The sequence below is a fragment of the Dermacentor silvarum genome, chromosome 5 (genome assembly GCF_013339745.2).
Source record: "Dermacentor silvarum isolate Dsil-2018 chromosome 5, BIME_Dsil_1.4, whole genome shotgun sequence".
Classification (NCBI taxonomy): Eukaryota; Metazoa; Arthropoda; class Arachnida; order Ixodida; family Ixodidae; genus Dermacentor; species Dermacentor silvarum.
The window spans coordinates 22079576-22098152 of NC_051158.1; the positions used below are offsets into that span (position 1 = coordinate 22079576).

Here is an 18577-nt window from a genome sequence, read left to right on the forward strand (position 1 = left end):
CTTCGAGTGTGGCAGGCGTCGTAAAGACAAACAAGAAATACAAGGTACGCAGGGGTGAGCAACGTATGTATTTTGTGCAAATATGAAATAATCTACCCTACATATATGTGAACATCACAAAAAGGCGACATGATCCTTACAGGGTGTGTTTAGTAAACATAAGCTAGTATATGTACATTTTACTAGGGGCTAGCTCAAAAGCAAGATTGACATACAAAATGCTTCATTTGTACATAGATGTGCAAGAAGTAGACACGAAGCACATAACAACCAAAATTGTCGGAAATACACGCTATCCATGAAAAACAATCAGAATTACCAGACATTGCAGTTTCACATCATTTTGTTCATGTGCAAATAATGCGCAGGCAACAAATTCGTTTGTATAAAATTTTTTATAGATGGATTAAACTGCACATGCTTTCAGTATGTACACAATGCGCACATATCCCACACAATTTACCTTGAACATGAAAGATAGTCTGGTTTAGGGTCTGTCAACTGCAAATACTGCATAATAAAGAACTTTTACAATGACTTGGAGGGCGGGGGGGGCATGGTTATCTATGGGAACAAGTCATTGAAAATGACAGCAACAGATCTTAGTGTTTTACGCATTCTTTTATGTAAAATGAAATGGGTTGCTGATGATGACCAGACAAATCATGGGAATGCTGCCTTATGTATTTTGCAGGATAAGTGCTGACATTCACCTTGGCCTTGCCACACAGCAGCAGAAAAAAAAAAAAAAAAAAAAAGGGAAGGCAGTTCAGTTTCCAGAGCACTTTGTGCAGAGGAAGAACAACAATTTGTGGCTGGCCCATCAATTGTTTCTGCAGTTACCAAATTCAGGGCCTAGGAGATTGGCTCAATTCTCACATCACTGATGAAAAAAAAAAAATTTAAAGCATCCTTAGGAAGTTAGGAATAAAGAAAATCGTGGAATTATTGAGGACGGATAACCAATGAGCAGTTAGTCCTCAAATAATGACTCATTTAAGTTTGACTCAAATAATGCTGGTACTACAGCTTAGGTCATTCTTACCCTGGTGGCCTGCGTAATTTTTGACTCACTAGCTTACTTCGCTAGAACCTTAATTTGCTTTTCTTTCTTTATATAATTGCATGATTATCCTAGTCACACCAGCAGGCAAAAACACAGCTGAACAACAGTATCGCACGTGTCTTAAATAGGCTATCTACAAGCCAAAAGGCAAGCCTCGGGACAAGCCGTTTCTTCTCCTTGCCCATTCACTATTGCGGGGCCACTTTCGTTTATATACATTTTGTACACATCACTTGCACCAGTGCTTGCAGCACTGCACACAAGTAGAACATAGTATGTCATGCTTCAATTAGAAATAAACCGGTTCTCTACCGAAAGTTCCATAAAACACAGGAGACTGTCTACTCTATTCACTACAAGCCTACACACTAACACAATTCTTTCATTTTTTGTGGGGTTCACTGCATAGATGACGATTCCTGGCTTCACACCAGCACACATTCTCCAACATCCTCAGTCGATGCAGTAGCACAATAAAAAAAAAAGAAAAAAAAAGGTGTTGCACTGACAGTTTGCAACATAGCCTCGAAAAGCAAAACAAACCTTGCCAACCTCTCTGCGCCAACCCTGATTTCAACTCGGATGTTTGCCTTCCAAAGTTCTGTCTCCAAGAGCTGTTCCAATGCTATAGGGTGCCTAAACCACACTGAACTTGAGATTCTGTTACGTAGTGGCCACCGCCATGCTAGTCAACAATGAACACATGGTTGCAGTAAAGCTTTTCAAAATGATGCCATAGCAGCAAAGTTGCAGGCATTTGATGAACGGCTAGGCAGCGGCTAGGCAGCGGCTGCTGCCACTCCATGCAGTGTTGGAAGGCTACGGGTCGCATCAGCCAATCAAAAGGGATCGCCTACTGTCCCACCCACTGATCGCCTTCTGCACAATGTTGACTGAATGGAAGCCTCACGGAAGAATCGGCGGCTCATGATGGGCAAGCACCCCTGCCTTCTCAGAATACACGCCCAGCTTTCGTCGGCCAATCGATGGCTTTTACCCAGATGATGTCACATGCATGACCCCGCTGGCGTTGCAACGTGTGAAGACGGGACCGAGAAAGTCCAAAGAGGAGCGCAGGATTGTCTTATTTCTGGCGTCCCCGCGGCATGTAGCATTGCTCTGCTCGCCAAATGTGATAATTTTTTGTTTACACAGTGCACATATGTACTTAACATATGTAAAAAAAAATGTCAGAGGGAATTTACAGGCCCTTTAAAAGAACAAGCCTGCCGATCTTTCACGTCATGCATGCAAAAGCATCAACAAACCATGAGTACATTTTTTCAAAACCATGCTCAATTGTTGGCATGAGATATTCCAGTTGCTATGTGTAGAGGTTGTTCGCATGTGCAGCATAACCCACGAAGGTGAAAGTTGATGCATGCATAGCAGCTGGCTGAAAACTGATGTCAATGCCTACGTTCATTGCTCATCTCACACTAAAGTTAATGCAATGAATGCAGTTTTTGGAGTCCACAAAAAAAAAAAAAAAAAAAGCAGGTCTATGCATCTTACACAAATTTCCAAGCCAATGAAAATGCAGTGAGACCCAAAGCTTAAGACAAACAACCCATTCAAATCCCTAGTTGGCTACAATTTCACAAGTATAATGCAAACAGGCTTCACTGCATCCACAATATTCATAAGTAAACTTTACAAGTACATCAGAAGTACAAAAAAAAATAAAGGAGACGGTATGATCACACAAGATCACGTCAATGCTTCTTTATAACTTTACATGAAGCAACACCTGCGTCTCTCTTAATGAAACAAATGATCCGTGCATGCAAGTGTAGAGGCATAGAACTGAACAAATAAGCAAAGGCAAGACAAGGCATGGGTCTTCTAACTCCGTTTCTTTCGGGAGCGTTACAGTAGCATGCCTGAGCATTCTGTCATTAGAAGACTGAGATGAGCAACACGACCCACTGGACGGACACGACTGTGTATTATGCAGACGCATCCCAGCTGACTGGTCCGACTTCTGATTAAAGGATGGCAGCTTCGTCATTCTGCTGGATGGGCTCTTCCATCAGCCTTTAACAAGCATTTCAAAGAAGTTGATTCCTGCCTCGGCAAGTGCAAGAATTGTGTTGTAAAGCTCCTGAATGAAATGAACTTAGAAGACCGGCTTTCCATCTCATCTGCATCTGCTCATTTGGCCACAGCTACATGTTTTTATGCAGAAAGTTAAGTTTCACAGGCATAAACCACTTAGCCAGGGAAAAACATTCATAAAAACCCAGGATACATACCGATCACACACATAGACATATACAATATCATACACACTCTCTACCAGTGGCAGCCAGCAGAAAATAAAAGATGCGCTGCTGACTGCATAACCAAAAAAAAAAAAAAAAAAAGCAAAACAAGGTGAACCTTTAAGGTGCCAATGTGCTACTTCTATTCTGGTCTTTTTTATAGTGCGTAAGTAATTAAAAGTGCTTGAGCATTGCGCTAAAGCTGTAATAAAATGCTAGCACGTGTCAAGCTGGTTTCCTGGCAGCTTTGCACGCACTGGCAAAACCACACCAGGATTAGTGTTGATTAACTAGCAACAGCTGAAGCTGGCAGGGCAATACCGGTAATGGAACGTGGTAACAAATTGCAAAACCTTTTTAATACGACTGCATTGCCAGCCTCACGTCTCGACAATCATTCCAGTAAACACTACTACAAAAATACTCAATTTATACAGTATACAAAATTTCTACATCATTCAAAACTCACTATAGACAGCACTATTGAAGTTCAAGCTTGGTAGCTGTCGCTATGTAATGTGCAATATATTTTTTTTCTTCGTTTTTGTCTGCCTGGCTGCTGAGGCACAACCTAGTGGCAGTGTGCAATTGCAGCAATTAGAAGCCGGCACATCTGAAGTCGGCTGGGCGAAAGCAGGCGGCTTGGAGAGCAGTAGGAGATCCAGCAATGTCCCCGAAACTTTGCCCCCACCCCCCGCAATATCGAGGAATCACGACAATTTCATACCCTGAAACAAAGTGTTGCATTCACGACTTCAGGGTGCCGGAAAGAAGCGAGGCGCCTCCATCACGTCAAACGCATACAGATGCACTTGGCCATTGTCCACTGTCGCAAACACGAGCGGAGCGCTGTCGGTCACAGTCGCTTGTCGACGTTTCAGGTCTCGCAGCCGGGCTGGGCCGTCTTCCCACCTGCCGCAGATATACAAAAAGTTGCAATTCCACTGGGAACAATAAACGCTGACCCACGCGGAGTATTTTATGCACAAGAAAGTGCTTAACACACTGTACCGAGGGCTCCGCACTGCCACCACACGTGCCGGTTGCATGCCGCGAAAGTCAGCGTGGCACAATGCGATCAAAACAGCCATGAAGTGCAGCTACACCATGGCTGCCCACTCGCCACGAAAGTAATCTTCATGAAAACAAACAGATATCAGTAACGAAAATAATTTGTTGTCGGCAAGAAAGTGCCACACACGGTTATCGTTCAGGCTGCAGCCAAAAGCAGTCGTGTGGTATCCACCACCGTGTTAGGCCTAAAACAGGGATGGCCTTCTTGTGGTATGACTAGTGTCTGATCAGCGAATGCAAATGACCTGCTTGTGGTTTTGGAAACTGATTGGTGGGCAAGTTTCGATGCGCCTATCTTTTTGTAATGCTTTCTGGCCGTGACAGAACCTGTCACCAACGTGACAATGCACACACTAGCATCAGAAATCGATCGACAGTCATCAACGTGCACAATTTGTGTGCAAAACAAGCCATGCGAGTCAGCCATAAAGCTTTAATTCTCTCTCATTTTGGTTTACTGCGCCGGTTGGTGCAGCATGCTTGCAGGTTACGCTAGGTTAGGTTGCCAAACAGTTGTGGGATCAACGATAGGACAAAAGATTTTAACCATTTCTGGTAAGAATTTCATAACTGGAGAGAAACATTTACACTTCCTGCACCCGAATGACCAGACAGGCAAAAAAAAAAAAAAAAGAAATTTCTACTGGAGTTCTTGGCAACATATGGAAGGCTTTTCTCGTGAACTGACAACAGCTCAAGGTGGTGTCACGACGACTCTTAGAGTCGTCACTGTTTGAGTCGACAGCACATGGTCCTTTGGACTTACTTCTCAATTTGCAATCATAACAATGTGAAATATGGCCAGGAATTATGACACAAGACCATTTTTGTGCCACTCGAGGCAGCAGATATGCTTTTGGCAGAAGGCTCCACAGAAACGGTAGAGACTCAATGCCCAACCTCGGCACAATGCGAAATATTGGAACGAACCACGTGTATCTGCAACACGAACTTGACAACTTTTTGCAACTGAGCCACACTGGACTGGGTATCTCTCATTGTCGCTGTCCGAGACCTCCTTATCGTTGTCGCTTGGATTGGTTTGAAATAGATGTCGGCAATTTTTGACGGCCATGACAATAGTTTGGCACCCGCAAGACAAAAAAGCAAGGCTTTGTGAGATTATAGTGCTCTTTACTTCAGGTCGCTGGTGATGCAATATGGACACTAACTATAGGCGATGCCCAAAGATGGCAATGCTGACATTTAAGACCAACAAATAATGCAGCCAAAGAAACCATAGGTGAAATTACTGGTGTCACACACTCCCCGGGTTAGATCTTGTACACTTATACATAAATACCCAAGAAAGTCGACCTGGGAACAGTCGCCGCCGTAGGTCAATTGGAAATGCAACACGTGCGTAGTGCTGAGGATGTGGGTTCGGCTCCCACAAATGGCAAGTTTTTTTTCGTTCACTTTCATTTCCCTTTTCCTCACTACTTCTAGATTTCAATTAAAACAAAAAACAGTTTCCCCAAGCTTACCTTGGCCTCATATGTTCGTGACTAAAAAAAAATTGGGCCCTCTCAGTTAACCTTTTTATTCAATGTAGACCATGCGCATTTATAATACTAATTTTTCTGTTTCTTTTTATCTATTTTAGATATTTCTTGTCAAGACAGGAATCACTGTACCAGAAAGGAGTTAAAAATACACTTAGATTCCATTCCAGAATCCTCGCAACGCCTATTTCGTGCCAAGAAAAGACTTCATTTAAGAGAAAATCATCTCACCTGACCATGCAGACTCTGCACTCAGGAGTTCCAGGGTTCCTCTTGGTGTAAGTTGTGCCAGGCAAATACACGTCCAGGTCTGGTGTCAAGGGCTCGGAGTCATCGGGTGTCGAGCTGCTCGTCTGCCGACTGCCATTTACCAGGTCGACCTCCTCGAAGATCACAAGCTCAGACACAATGCCCGCTAAAATGCAAAGAAAAGAAAAAAGGAAGTTGTCAGTCGCTTCTCAGTCAGAGGCATGGTTGATTACATCGGGAAGAACTTGAATCACCTTATCTTTGTGTGTGGTGAAATCGGGCTTCAGGTTGACATAGAAAAAATAATTCAGATATAACGCACGTTGTAAATTCGTCTGAAGTGAAGCTCTAGTCAAGCGATGCATGGAATTGTACTTGGTTTCATTCTATGCAGCACGCAACTTCATGCAATATCTATGTTTATCTGCCACAAAGGTCGCAACTTTAATCTCGAGCAGTTTTTCAGTTTATGCATTGCACCACTCACAAACTATGGCGAAATGCTAACGCCAAATCGGGTGGGCACAGTGTCGGACGTCTATGCAGCGATCTCACAAGGATGAAGGCGATGTACGATTTTTGATGAGGGAAGAATGGTGACGACAAGCGTATGCACAGACAAGGACGACACATATCTAGCTACATTTAAGGATTCTGTACCACTTGCGTCACAGTGCATACAATACCTAATACAATAATCAATATTCAATACAATAATAAATACAATAATCAATAACCAATACAATAATCATACCTATTATGGAGGATTGGACAAGAATAAGTGCACACACAGGGGTGCATAACAAATGGCTACATCGAAGAAAATCTAGTAAATCGAAGAATTCATTGAATATAATGTACTATTCCATTACGAGGTCAGTATGTTTCAGAGATAGCCATGAGCCGTCTAAGAGCTGTCTGAACAGCGATATCATACTTTAGGTGGAGCACCTTATTGGTATTCAAGCATTCAGAGCAGCTTAAACCGGGGACAAGTTGTTTTTTCGTCCCCTTCCATTTCCATTTTCATGTACTGTCACACTAGCTTAAACACTGATCACGTGTTTCCCTTAAAGGTGGATGACCACACATGTCCGAACGGCAGCAGATGCAGCACCCCACTCACGTATCGAGAGATCTCGCGTGGGCACGACCAGGGGCCGGATGGAACCTTTCCAGAGGACGGCGCCCTCGCAAGCCAGCAGTGCCGCCGAGCGCTCGGACTGAGTTAGGCCGGACTTGAGCTCGGTCCAGCTGGTCGCCTCGGCGGGGAAGGGTGGCAAGGCCGAGGGATAGTCTTCCTCGTCAGGACCGCCACGACCCCCACTCCGCTGCCAGTGGCTCAGGTTGATGTGGCCTTCTGTGCCAGTTTCGACGGGGGCTGCGGTGAGGAACGGTTGGGAGATCAGAGCACAGAGAAGACGGTGGCTGTTGCACGAATAAGTGCTCTATATACGAACTACTTCCATTTCACACTTAGCAGCCAACGCTGCTGAAGCAATTTAATAAATACATAGTGCAGTCATATGTTTCACTTTGCGCAATTCACACTGCGGTTGTTTTTGACCTGCAATGCTTTCCATGGAATAAATACTGCATATTGGGGCCGAGCTCCACCACTGGAAACGCTGGAGCCGCCGTCAGCGTGACGTGTAATGAGGGATCACGTGAACACAGCGGCCGCGTCGGCTGCTTCGGAAGCGCCAAAGCGAGCTGAAAACGAAAGTTTAAAGTCCCACCTGCGCCCCGGTTCTGATTAAGTGGGGATGTTCTCCCACTTCGGGTGTCTGCTTGACACCACTTGAAAGCACTATAATAGGTAGTGGCTGCCTTTGAAGGCGTACAACATGGTAGGCCACTGCTTGGTGCCGCAGTGCGGCCGGACGTACGCAACGAGCCCGCGGTGTCAGCCTTCACGCGTACCTGCAGGACAAGAAGCTACGCGAAGCTTAGATCACAAAACTTAGAACCGGCAAGCAGCTATTGGTTACAACTCGGGTGTGTAGCAAGCACTTCCACAACGAAGATTTATGCTACGGCGTCGGGGCTGCGATGTTCGGTGATATAAGTAGAATGCGCGCACTGAGATGATTGCCCGCGCGCGCTGCCCTCCTAATGTCATGAAGCTTTGCTCTATGAACTTGATGATGCTAGATACTGCCAAGTTCACTGGAATGGAAAGGGAACGGTAAGAAGCACATTAAAAAGGGCATGGCAGACGGTCATATTTGCACCAAACAACAAATGTACTGGATTATGAAAAAGAAGCAGCAACAAATTGCTCACTGAGAAGTCCGATAAACATACAGTGCGACGCAACTTGCAAAATAATGATATTGAAATGTCCAAGAATTTAGAAAAAAAAAATAAGATTGTATTAACAAGACGGTACATCACAAGTCGCCGTACGCGTCGAAGTCCCTGGTTATAACGAAATTCTTTTTTAACAGCTCTGATAGCATCCACACAACAATTGTTGCTTGTGTACTATCAAATGTTCATACGCTGCGGCCTAAACCTCACGGCACGGTGTGAACACGCGCTAGCGAAAGCGAAAACTTGTGCGCAAACATACATGCAAACATGCAGTCGGTCACTGTGAACCCGTGCGATCATTGCATTGAGGCTTCATTCTGTTATGCTCCATTTGGTTATAGAGCCCATTATCAGAACATATTTAATGTAGTTTGCTCTCAGTGAATTCCTACCTTTCACGCAAGAAGCCGCTTCGGGGGGCTCCATCGTGGCGACCGCGCGCAGTGGGTCACTGTACGTATTCGGTAAAGAGACAGCGTCTGTAAACCATTCTGTGTTTTCTGTTTGCCCAAGATTGTTATTTTGACACTAAAAAACTTGCCTCGTTTCGATACTACTTACAGAAATGCCCAGGAGGGCTCCCCGTATGGTATATTTATTGAGCGCCGACAGCCAAACCTATGAGGAGCGCGCCACGTTATCCCTCATTACTACGCAAACGAGGCGCTTCCAACAGATGGCGACTCCGTAAGTCCTCGCCCCCAATATTACAAGTACAACCTTGTGGACAGAAGGTTATGTTCATATTGCCACGAGACAGAAGAAGACTACAGCATTAGGCCGGCACCGATGAAGAAGAGGTAGAGGTTTCTCGCCATCTTGGCTGGCTGCTGTTACGCCTGTGCTACTCGCGGTCCTTGTAAATATTTGTAAATATACAGTTTTTGTGCAACATTTTCTGATGGAGGTGTTGGGTACGCTGCCTGTTCATCAGCCCACGCACGGAACTCCGAAGTAGTCGCCGCATTGTTCCCTCGGCAATGGCCACTGAAGCACGCACCGCGCTGGAACCTACTGTGCAGCAGCCGTCTCCGCCATCTGTCATCTTATTGCTTCCACAAGATCCGGGCACCTTATGTGGCACAGATGACGTGGACATCGAGAATTGGATTGCATGGTATGAGCGTGTCAGCAAACAGAACAGGTGGGACGATACGCTTATGCTGGCGAATGTGGTATTTTATCTGAAAGGAACCGCGCGCGTCCAGTACGAGACGCATGAGCACGATCTGACCAGCTGGGACCTTTGCAAAGAAAAACTGAATGACTTGTTCGGCAAGCCCTTGTGTCGTCAGCTAGCCGCTAAAAAATAACTTGGCTCTCGCGCACTGTCATTCACTGAATCATACATTTCGTATATTCAAGATATTCTAGCGCTTTGCCATAAAGTTGACGGTAACATGTCCGAAGTGGACAAGATCGGGCACATACTCAAAGGAATCGCCGATGACGCATTCAACCTCTTAGTATTCAGAAACTGTACCACGGTGGATGCTATTGTGAAAGAATGTTGGTGATTCGAACAAGCAAAATCCCACCGTATACAGGCTCCCCAATACTACCGCATCGTCATCATGCGAAGAACTGCTACCTAGGATACAATCGCCGGTTTCGGACACTTTGACATGGATCGTTCGTCGTGAACTGGAAACAATGTCACCAGCCCCTCTCGTGCCCGATGTCTAGACTGCCAACCAGCCTATGGTTTCATTGATTCAAGCCGCGGTTCGACAGGAGGTTGCTAATTTGGGACTCTCCTCTGTGTGCACTGTTCGCGTGCAACCAGTCGCACAGTCGTACCAGTCACACCACCAGTTCCACCAGTCGCACAGAGGAACCAGCCCTTTTACTCATGCTATCGCAATCCCGCTGAGTGGAGGACGCCGAATGACTGCCCAATATGTTTCGCGTGCTCTCGAGTTGGCCATATTGCGCGACACTGCTGGAGCCGTCAGACGTCACCAACTGGCTGGAGCACTCGGAACCCTCGTCCTGAAGGCTACTTCTGTGCGACATCATCGCGCTCTCCACCGACTGACACGCCCGACGTCGACACTTGCACCAACGTGTACAACAGGTCACCATCGCCACGTGATCGCCGATCTCGCTCGCCGCTAGCCCACCGATTCCCTTCGCCGCAAGCTTGCCATTTCCCGTCGCCTGCCAACTCTGGACGCTACGCATTGGAACACTATCGAGTGTGGCGCACGGAGGTGACACTGCATTCTTGACCCGGCTTCGAAATCCTCATCTGATTGTCCCTACCCACTCAAATTTTCTCGAAGTCCAAGTCTATGGTGTTACTGTTACGGCCCCTATCGACACCGGTGCACAGATATCGGTGATGGTGATAAGCCCTAGTCTTCGTGAGAAGCTGAAGAAAGTTCTGACATCCACCGTTCAACGTAGAGTAAGAGTCACCGATGGAAGCACACTTACTGTTGTTGGAACGTGTACAGCTCGCGTTACTACAGTCAAATCTGGATAATTCGAACTAGAAGGGGCCCGAAAATTTGTTCGAATTAAAAGAAGTTCGAATTAAAAGAAGGACTTATTTTGAAGTATTCGTGCACGGTGTACGAACGGTGCGAGTCGTGAAATGCGGCGCGCAAGCACGTAGCGAGCGAGGGCCACGAAACTGCCCACGCGGGCCATCGCTCGCTTCCCGATAACCGCAGAAAAAACGAAACTTCAGGGAGCGGGCGGCGCCGGCATGGACGGGCACGCGCAGAGACCCGTCGAAGGTGAGGGAGGAGGGCAGCATGGAAGCGCATTTGGCCTTGGCTACGCCGTCGCTTCGGTGGCTTCCCTCGCCCTCCTTCTCAACTCCCTCGTAGCTGCCCAGCTTCGACTGTCATCGTGCGTGTGCCGGCGCCGCTGCTCCCGCCGGCCCGCCGCCAGCTTAGCCCGCTCCCTGAAGTTTCGTTTTCTACTGTTATTGGGAAGTTGGGCGGACTGGGCCTCCGCGTTGCTTCTCTCTGCGCCGCAGCCGCAGCGTTGGCCTGAGACGTCGGCTCGTACACGCGTGTTCCGGCACAACGCTTCAGCGTCGAGAGTAAAATTTCCACTGCGTTTTTTTTTCTTTTTCTTTTTCTCTGTTTAGCATTGAGCGGTCTCTCCTAAGCTTTTGCTCTATGGCGGTGTCGGAGCAATGCCGGTCGGAGGCCGGTGCTGGCTGAAGGAGGTGCTGGCCGGTGCTGGCTGAAAGCATTGTTGGGGCGCCGTATGTTCGAATTAACCGTTACAAATGCTTTCGCGTTCAAATTACCAGGCGTTTTCGCCCATAGGAATACGCATAACTTTGACGGGACCACAGCGTCAGTTCGAATAAACCGGAAGTTCGAATTAAGCGTGTTCGAAATAACGACATTCGACTGTATATCTGGCCATCGGACGAGCGCTCAGTTTCTTGTGCTTGAGCAGTGCCCAGTACGACGTGATCTTGGGCATTGACTTTTTGTCTACACATTCAGCCCTCGTCGACTGCGGCACCGGTGTCCTTCAACTTGAACTCCCTTATGCCCCCGAGACTCTTCCAGCTAACCTACGCAAGTGTGGTCTAGAGTTCGTGCGATTGCCGCCCCAATCCACTACTTATGTCCTTTTGACACCCTCTCCTGTTGTCACTGACGGGGATTACGTTGCAGCCCCTATTATTAACGTTGTCTTGGCACAAAATGTGACCCTACCACACACGGTTGTCGAAATTGTCAACAATGAAGCTTATCTGCCTGTGATCAACTTTGGCTTATCCGCCCGTGTTCTACCATCCGGAATTGTGCTTGCAACGTTGTCATCCCTCAACGACTGTCACATCTCCACGCTAACATCTGAAGCCCCTTCGAGTCCGAGGTGCACAGCAAGATCCATCAGCTTGCCCAACAGTGAATTCAACAAAATGATAGCCGCGGACCTTTCACCTGCACAGGCTGATGAGCTTTGCCGTGTGTTAGCATCGTACCGGGATATCATACCTGTGAACTTTCGTGCTTCCAGTATGTGACATACTGTATTGTTCATGAGCGCAAGAGGTGCGCTGTGGCCTCAAATTGCAGAAACGCGTCACTTCGATCGTTCAGTGATAGCTTCAGATCCGAGCCGTCTTGCATGTAATAATTACACAGTCCAGTCACATTAATGTGACCACCTGTCAAAAGCCAGAATAACCACCTTTCGCATAGCTGACTGCTGCGAGACGTGCAGGAAGAGAGTCAATTAGGTTCCTGAATGTGTTCACTGGGATGTTGAGCCATGCAGACTCCAGTGCCGTGGCCAGCTGCGCTAGATTACGCGGTTGAGGATCCATGGCGCGAACAACCTGATGGAAGAGTCCAGCCTGGACCCTTCCGGCAATGGTTGCAGGGTGTTTGCTTTCAGAGGTTTCACGTCATATACGCCAACTTCCATCTGTCCAATGGAGCATAAAACGCGATTCATCGGAAAACGCCACCTGTCACCACTCAGTGGACGTCCAGTTGTGGTACTGGTGTGCAAATTCCAGCCTTCATCGCCAATGAACAGCAGTCAGCACAGGTGCATGAACCAGGCGTCAGCTGCGGAGGCCCAGACGCAGCAACGTTCGCTGAATAGTAGTTTGGGAGACACTGTTGGTAGCCCCTTGGTTCATTGGGTGGTCAGTTGCTCAACGGTAGCACGTCTATTCGCCCGAACGCATCTCCGCAGCCGTCGTTGACCTCTGTCATCTATGGCCCGTGGTGCACCACATTTGCCAGGTCGCTGATTTTGGACAGCCCCATTTTGCCATGCACGGTATACTTTTACCACGGCGGCATGCGAACAGTTTCCAAACTTAGCCGTTTCGGAAATGCTTCCACCCTTGCCCCGAAAGCCAATGATCATGCCCTTTTGGAGGTCGGATAAATCGCTCCATTTCTGCATTACTCCAACGATTGCAATGTTTTCCAAAGCCCTCACACACCCTTCATATACACTCAACTGCACTGTGCTGCCACCTGCCTTCTGTGATTGGTTATTTAACGTAGACGTCGAAAGTACATGGTGGTCACATTAATGTGACTGGACTGTGTACATTATATTTCCCTACATAAAAGTATGAGACTAATGTTGCATCAAATTACATGATGCATACCCAAGTCTTTCCTTCATATATGACACACCATTTTTTTTTTTTTTTTTTGAGAATACGACCACTGAGGAAAGTCTCTCCAACCTTCATAGCACTGCCTTGCTATGTATGAATTACAAGTATATGCTTGACTAGTCCCGATGAACCCAGAAATTCAGTGAGGCTGGCAAAGCGGTTGAGACCAGAGAGGAGCAGCAGATTTTGACGACTGGCGCTACTGACCTAATTTAGGGCCTTCGGATAGCCTAAAAACACCACCTCCGAAACCCTTAGGTTGTCTATAATGGCCCAGACTTATTACCACTTCGCTCTATGAAATTTTTTTGCCAGGCTCCGCAAGTACCTGTCATTCCTCTGCACTGTTCTTCGGTACGATGCCTGGTTTGGCCGATTCGGCCGGTCTGGCCGGCCCGGTCCGGAGTGGAATGAAGAGTTGGATCCGAACCTCCGTGGATCCTGGCTCCGCTGCGACGCTTCGCTCATATATGTTTCCGTAAAGTAGCCGTACTGATTGCCGGAACCTTGAGGAGCGCCTTCCTGGGGATTCCGAGGCCAGCTTGGAAGCAGTGGTGGGAGTGGTGGAAGCGGAGGCGGCGGCATGGAGCGCCAATGCTGGCCCTGCCCCCAAGGGAGCGGTGGCGGTGGTCGTTCCAGGTTGGCCGCTCCCCGAGGGTCAGCCAGGTCCCACGGTTGTGGCTGACCACCTCCTCCTCCTCCTCCCGACCACCATGGCCGGTCGTGAGATGCGTCGTACGGCGGCCTCGCCATGTTGTTCCATGGGCCATCACCACCCTGGTATGGGCCCCGAGGCTGACTGGTGCGGTGACCAGCCGAGTCCATGTTGTTGCTCCATGTTCTGCCATCCCTGCGCTGCTGTGGAATGGTCGGCGTGGAGTTGTTCGTGGCGTGCCACGGCGACGTGTCTGCGGCCTGCCATGCCTCTCCGTTGCCTTGGCACTGATGGTCTGACCTCAGTTCTGGGATGGCAGGATTCCTTCGTCCGGAGTTGTGCCTCTGGTCCCAATTGGAGAGCGGGCGTTCTTGGTACCAGCCTCTGCTTCGCCGCTTTTCCCTGATGGTCTCTTCCTGTTTCCACCCGGCGGTGTCGACTTCGTACCACTCCCTCGAAGGGTACACATTATCGGGAAGGAGGTGACGAGGCGGCCGTTTTAGGGTCAGCGACTGACCGGCGACATACTTTGGGAAAGAGAGGTCGGCGCACTGGGCAGGCTGTTTGTCCTGGAACAGGCTCTTTTTGGGGTTGGTCGTCGGCGTGATTGTGATGGAAGGGTCGAGCTTGGGCAACTTGGCCGGAATCACCTCGATGATGGAGATGTCCGAGTCATCCGAGTCGTCCAGGCAGACCACGTCGTCGTCGCTTTCGTGTGGCTCATCCTTTACTTCCTCTGCTTCTGGCTTGACAGGTGTTGACGTTTTGGAGCTTTCCCTGCAACGAGTATTGTATCAACGTAACTAAGGTCAGCCACATGACGTGCAACAAGCGGCAGTGTATACAGCTCGTTCTAAATAAAAAATTTTGCCATGTTTCTTGTACGTTCGTTTCTATCTCGAACTCCATGCTTGAACTACATTTTTGTGCTTAAAGAGTTCACTATAAGAGGCCAGTGGTAAATTTAAAAGTACAATCTTGCCGGTCTGTTTGATCATGAAGTCAGGCCACACACTTTGCGTTCATTTTGCACTAAACCATTTGATTTACACAACATATAAGCAGCACTCCAGCAGCGATATTTCATCTGTGCTTGGATAATGTGACAACAGCTCACTACAGATCATCTTAGCTCCATGTAAATGCACAACCAACACCAAGATTTCACTTGAAGGACCTTTACTGAGGCTCTCAAGACGTTTCCGAAGAACCCCTCTGAATATGAAGCAACCCAGCCACGGTCGCAATCTACCATTTGGGAAACACAGCAACAGCTGAACAAAAAGCTCTCAGATGCTCTTGTCTAAATATATGAGGGGACGGCAAATCTGTTTTTCTAGGCATCCACGAGCCAAGTTTAATGAGGTTAGCTAATTTAACGGAAAAGTTAGAACCCACTAACTACCAACTTTAGGAAACAGATTTTTTTCATTTAGGCCATAAATATTTTTATATAAATTGTTGGAAATCACGAAACTTGGAAAAACTGGGGCATCAATCATCCAACTCCTAAACTTGCAAATAAAAAACAATGCGTATGACAATTCTGTAAATTCTACCTCTTGAAACATATAAATCAGAAAACAAAGTTGCACTGCACACCACTCTGAAATATATATAGCTTTAATTTGTGACTAAGATTTTTGCTGAACCTTTGAAAACCGTGCGAGAAAAGCTGCAAGCTCACACGTCATATTTGACCACTTCAGATGATCTAACACAGTGGTTCTCAAATGGGGGCCCGTGAAGCCATTTTTGGGGGTCCGTGAAACCCACGTCCACAAAACAGAGGTGTGCGAATAATCGAAAAGTTCGAATATTATCGAATATTATATTTTAATATTCGAATTCGATTCAAAAGATGTTCTAATAAACGGCTGGGTACGAATATCCGAATCACATCGAATATATTGCTGGCTGTGCGGGAGCAAACACGGTTCTTAGCATTTGTTTCTATCTAATCTAAGAATACTAGGGCGTCACCGTGCTGAATTTTGTGATAATTTCATGCTGCTGGTGAAATTTCATCTGTAAAGCCCACTTAGCCACTAAACGTATAAACTTTGCGGGAAAGCCAGCCTCTCAGTAGCAGGGGCACGGGTTTGCAGTCAGTGAGGGTGCACTTTTTTTTTTTCAGCGCCACTTCCAATTCTGAGTTTATTGCTTGACAGCAAATGCTTTGTGTTACGACTGGCACAGGGTCAAAATGCCTTAGAGTTTACGGGAATTTGATGCGGTATAATAAGGAACAGGTTGGCAAGAACAGATAGTGGGAATTACTCAATTTTCCAAATTATCATGAGCCAAATGCACAATCTTTAGTATAACAGCTTAATAGTCACGCTTTGTAACACTGACAATGTAACTGCAATGCTCCAACATATCTAATTAGCCCAACTTGCTAAAAATGCATGTGCATATCATTAGTCGATATTCGCTTCAATATTCAAAGCTTAAGTATTCATATTCGATTCATATTTGAAAATGTTGATACTCGCACACCCCTAAAAAAAAGGCGAAAAAAATTGCGCATTTTTTGGAGGCCAGTTTAGCAGTTTAGCCTTCATTCATTCCCAATTCCGGGACCTCATGCCAGAACTGCGGCATCAATCCGCACAAGATAATAATAAAAATAAAAGACATCACAGTGTTCATTGCCAATTTTGTTCGTCAAAAAGAAAACATTTCACCCCCGCCCCCTCACTGCAAGGAGTACCCCCATCACTTCCGCCGGTCCACAAGGGGTCCCCGACACATCCATGGCTGAGCAACCACTGATCTAACGGATCCCATTTACGAAACAGAGATTATGTGTTTTAGGTAGGGAGTTACGCATTTGTGAACTTCGTGGTTCCTTTCTTTCGAAATTACCAAATTCTTGAAATTTCTTGTAAAAAATTTTAGTCCCAAAATCAAAATTCTGCCCCCAACTGTCAGCAGAATTAAGCTTCATCTCTTTAATGCAACAAATTTCACTCAAATCAGTTCTGTGTTTTATGTCCATCTGAGTAGAAAAATTGTATGTGGCCTCGAAGCAAGATTCCTCTTAAGAACAACTTCTAAGAGAAAAAAAAACATCTTACTGCTTCTTGTGTGGAATAGCAATGTATCCGGCCCTCAGGAGGTGGGAGTAGACGAGGTACTTGTCGTAGTCATCGCCGTCCTTCAGGAGAACCTCGTAGGCCTCCGAGATGCTCATCGAGGTGCCATCGCGCATCAGCAACAACTGATTCTGCAAGCATGCAGGAAACATACACCACTGCATCGGCACTGGCAACGACATCGACTCTCGAATTCACAACTGCGCCCCCAACTCACTGTTTCCTTTACACCGCTAAGCAGAAGACGGAACTGCCCTTCGAGCTAAGTCGTGGTGTTGTTCTAACAGCGCCCCTCAGCGATTCTCATGGTAAACAGCTGCTTGAGATGCACCTGTTCGCTCTAGTGACTTCAAGGATGACGGCGAAAGTGTGCGATTATGAACTCATAGCTCGGGAATCACTGGGGAGCATTGCTGAAGAACTGCGACTACTACCACAGAAAAGACGGCGTTGCCGTCAAGTTGGCAGAGTAGAGGTTGGCGTTAAGCTGCACTTGGGAATCTGGCAAGAGGAGATACAGGTGACCCACAGGCGCGTTCGTGTTATCGATTGTGCTGATGATCGCACCATAAAACACATTTTTTTTTTCCAGCTTTCGTAAATCGACCAAGGGTCCAACACCCAGATTCAATATTTCTCTGGGCCAGTTGCTCTACAATCCGAGTTAACCAGGGGGGCTAGCAGATCGCATAGCCAGACTGAATTAATCGACAGCTCGACGCGTAGGAACACTGACTATGAAGTCAGTTCTGCGGAAGTATGCAAGGTGAAAGGGGTTATGTGATTTGAGTTGATGACAATTTTTATTTCCTTTCATGAAACATGCACTTCTGCAGATTTTCGCAGAACTGACTAGCCATATTCAACGAAGTTGTGTGCAACGTCAAGGATCAGCAGTTGTTGCCGGTACACAAAAAAACATATTTCAATCTCTTTCACCCGTCAACAAACCGGGCAGCTGCAAAAGACAAGTCGAGGGCTACTTACTAAACACGATGCTAGCTACGTGTAAAGTGTTTCTTGAAACTTTAATCTTCGAGTGCCACATCAGTTGAGGAAACTTACCGCTTCCAGCAGGAAGAGGGCCTCCAGTGGGTGCAGCACCGTCCTGTCTCCCACTTTCGTGCCCATAAATTTGAGGTAGGTGCCCTGCAAGAGTGTGAAGTATAAAATTTGAAAAAAAAAAATGTGGGGGGAAAAAAAGAAAGAAAAAAAAGCTGCAAAT

General features: G+C 46.9%; 1 protein-coding gene across 1 annotated transcript; it reads right to left on the bottom strand.

The window, feature by feature from the left end:
• Nucleotides 1–49: 49 nt before the first annotated feature.
• On the bottom strand, nucleotides 50–18534 carry LOC119453997 (uncharacterized). The gene is made up of 7 exons (XM_037716016.2): nucleotides 18418–18534; nucleotides 17335–17483; nucleotides 13925–15028; nucleotides 12645–12817; nucleotides 7285–7539; nucleotides 6141–6324; nucleotides 50–4242 (listed from the first exon to the last, which is right to left on the bottom strand). Exons 1-7 carry the CDS (start codon nucleotides 18481–18483, stop codon nucleotides 4086–4088), a joined length of 2088 nt encoding a protein of 695 aa, XP_037571944.2. The 5' UTR covers nucleotides 18484–18534; the 3' UTR covers nucleotides 50–4085.
• Nucleotides 18535–18577: the final 43 nt, after the last annotated feature.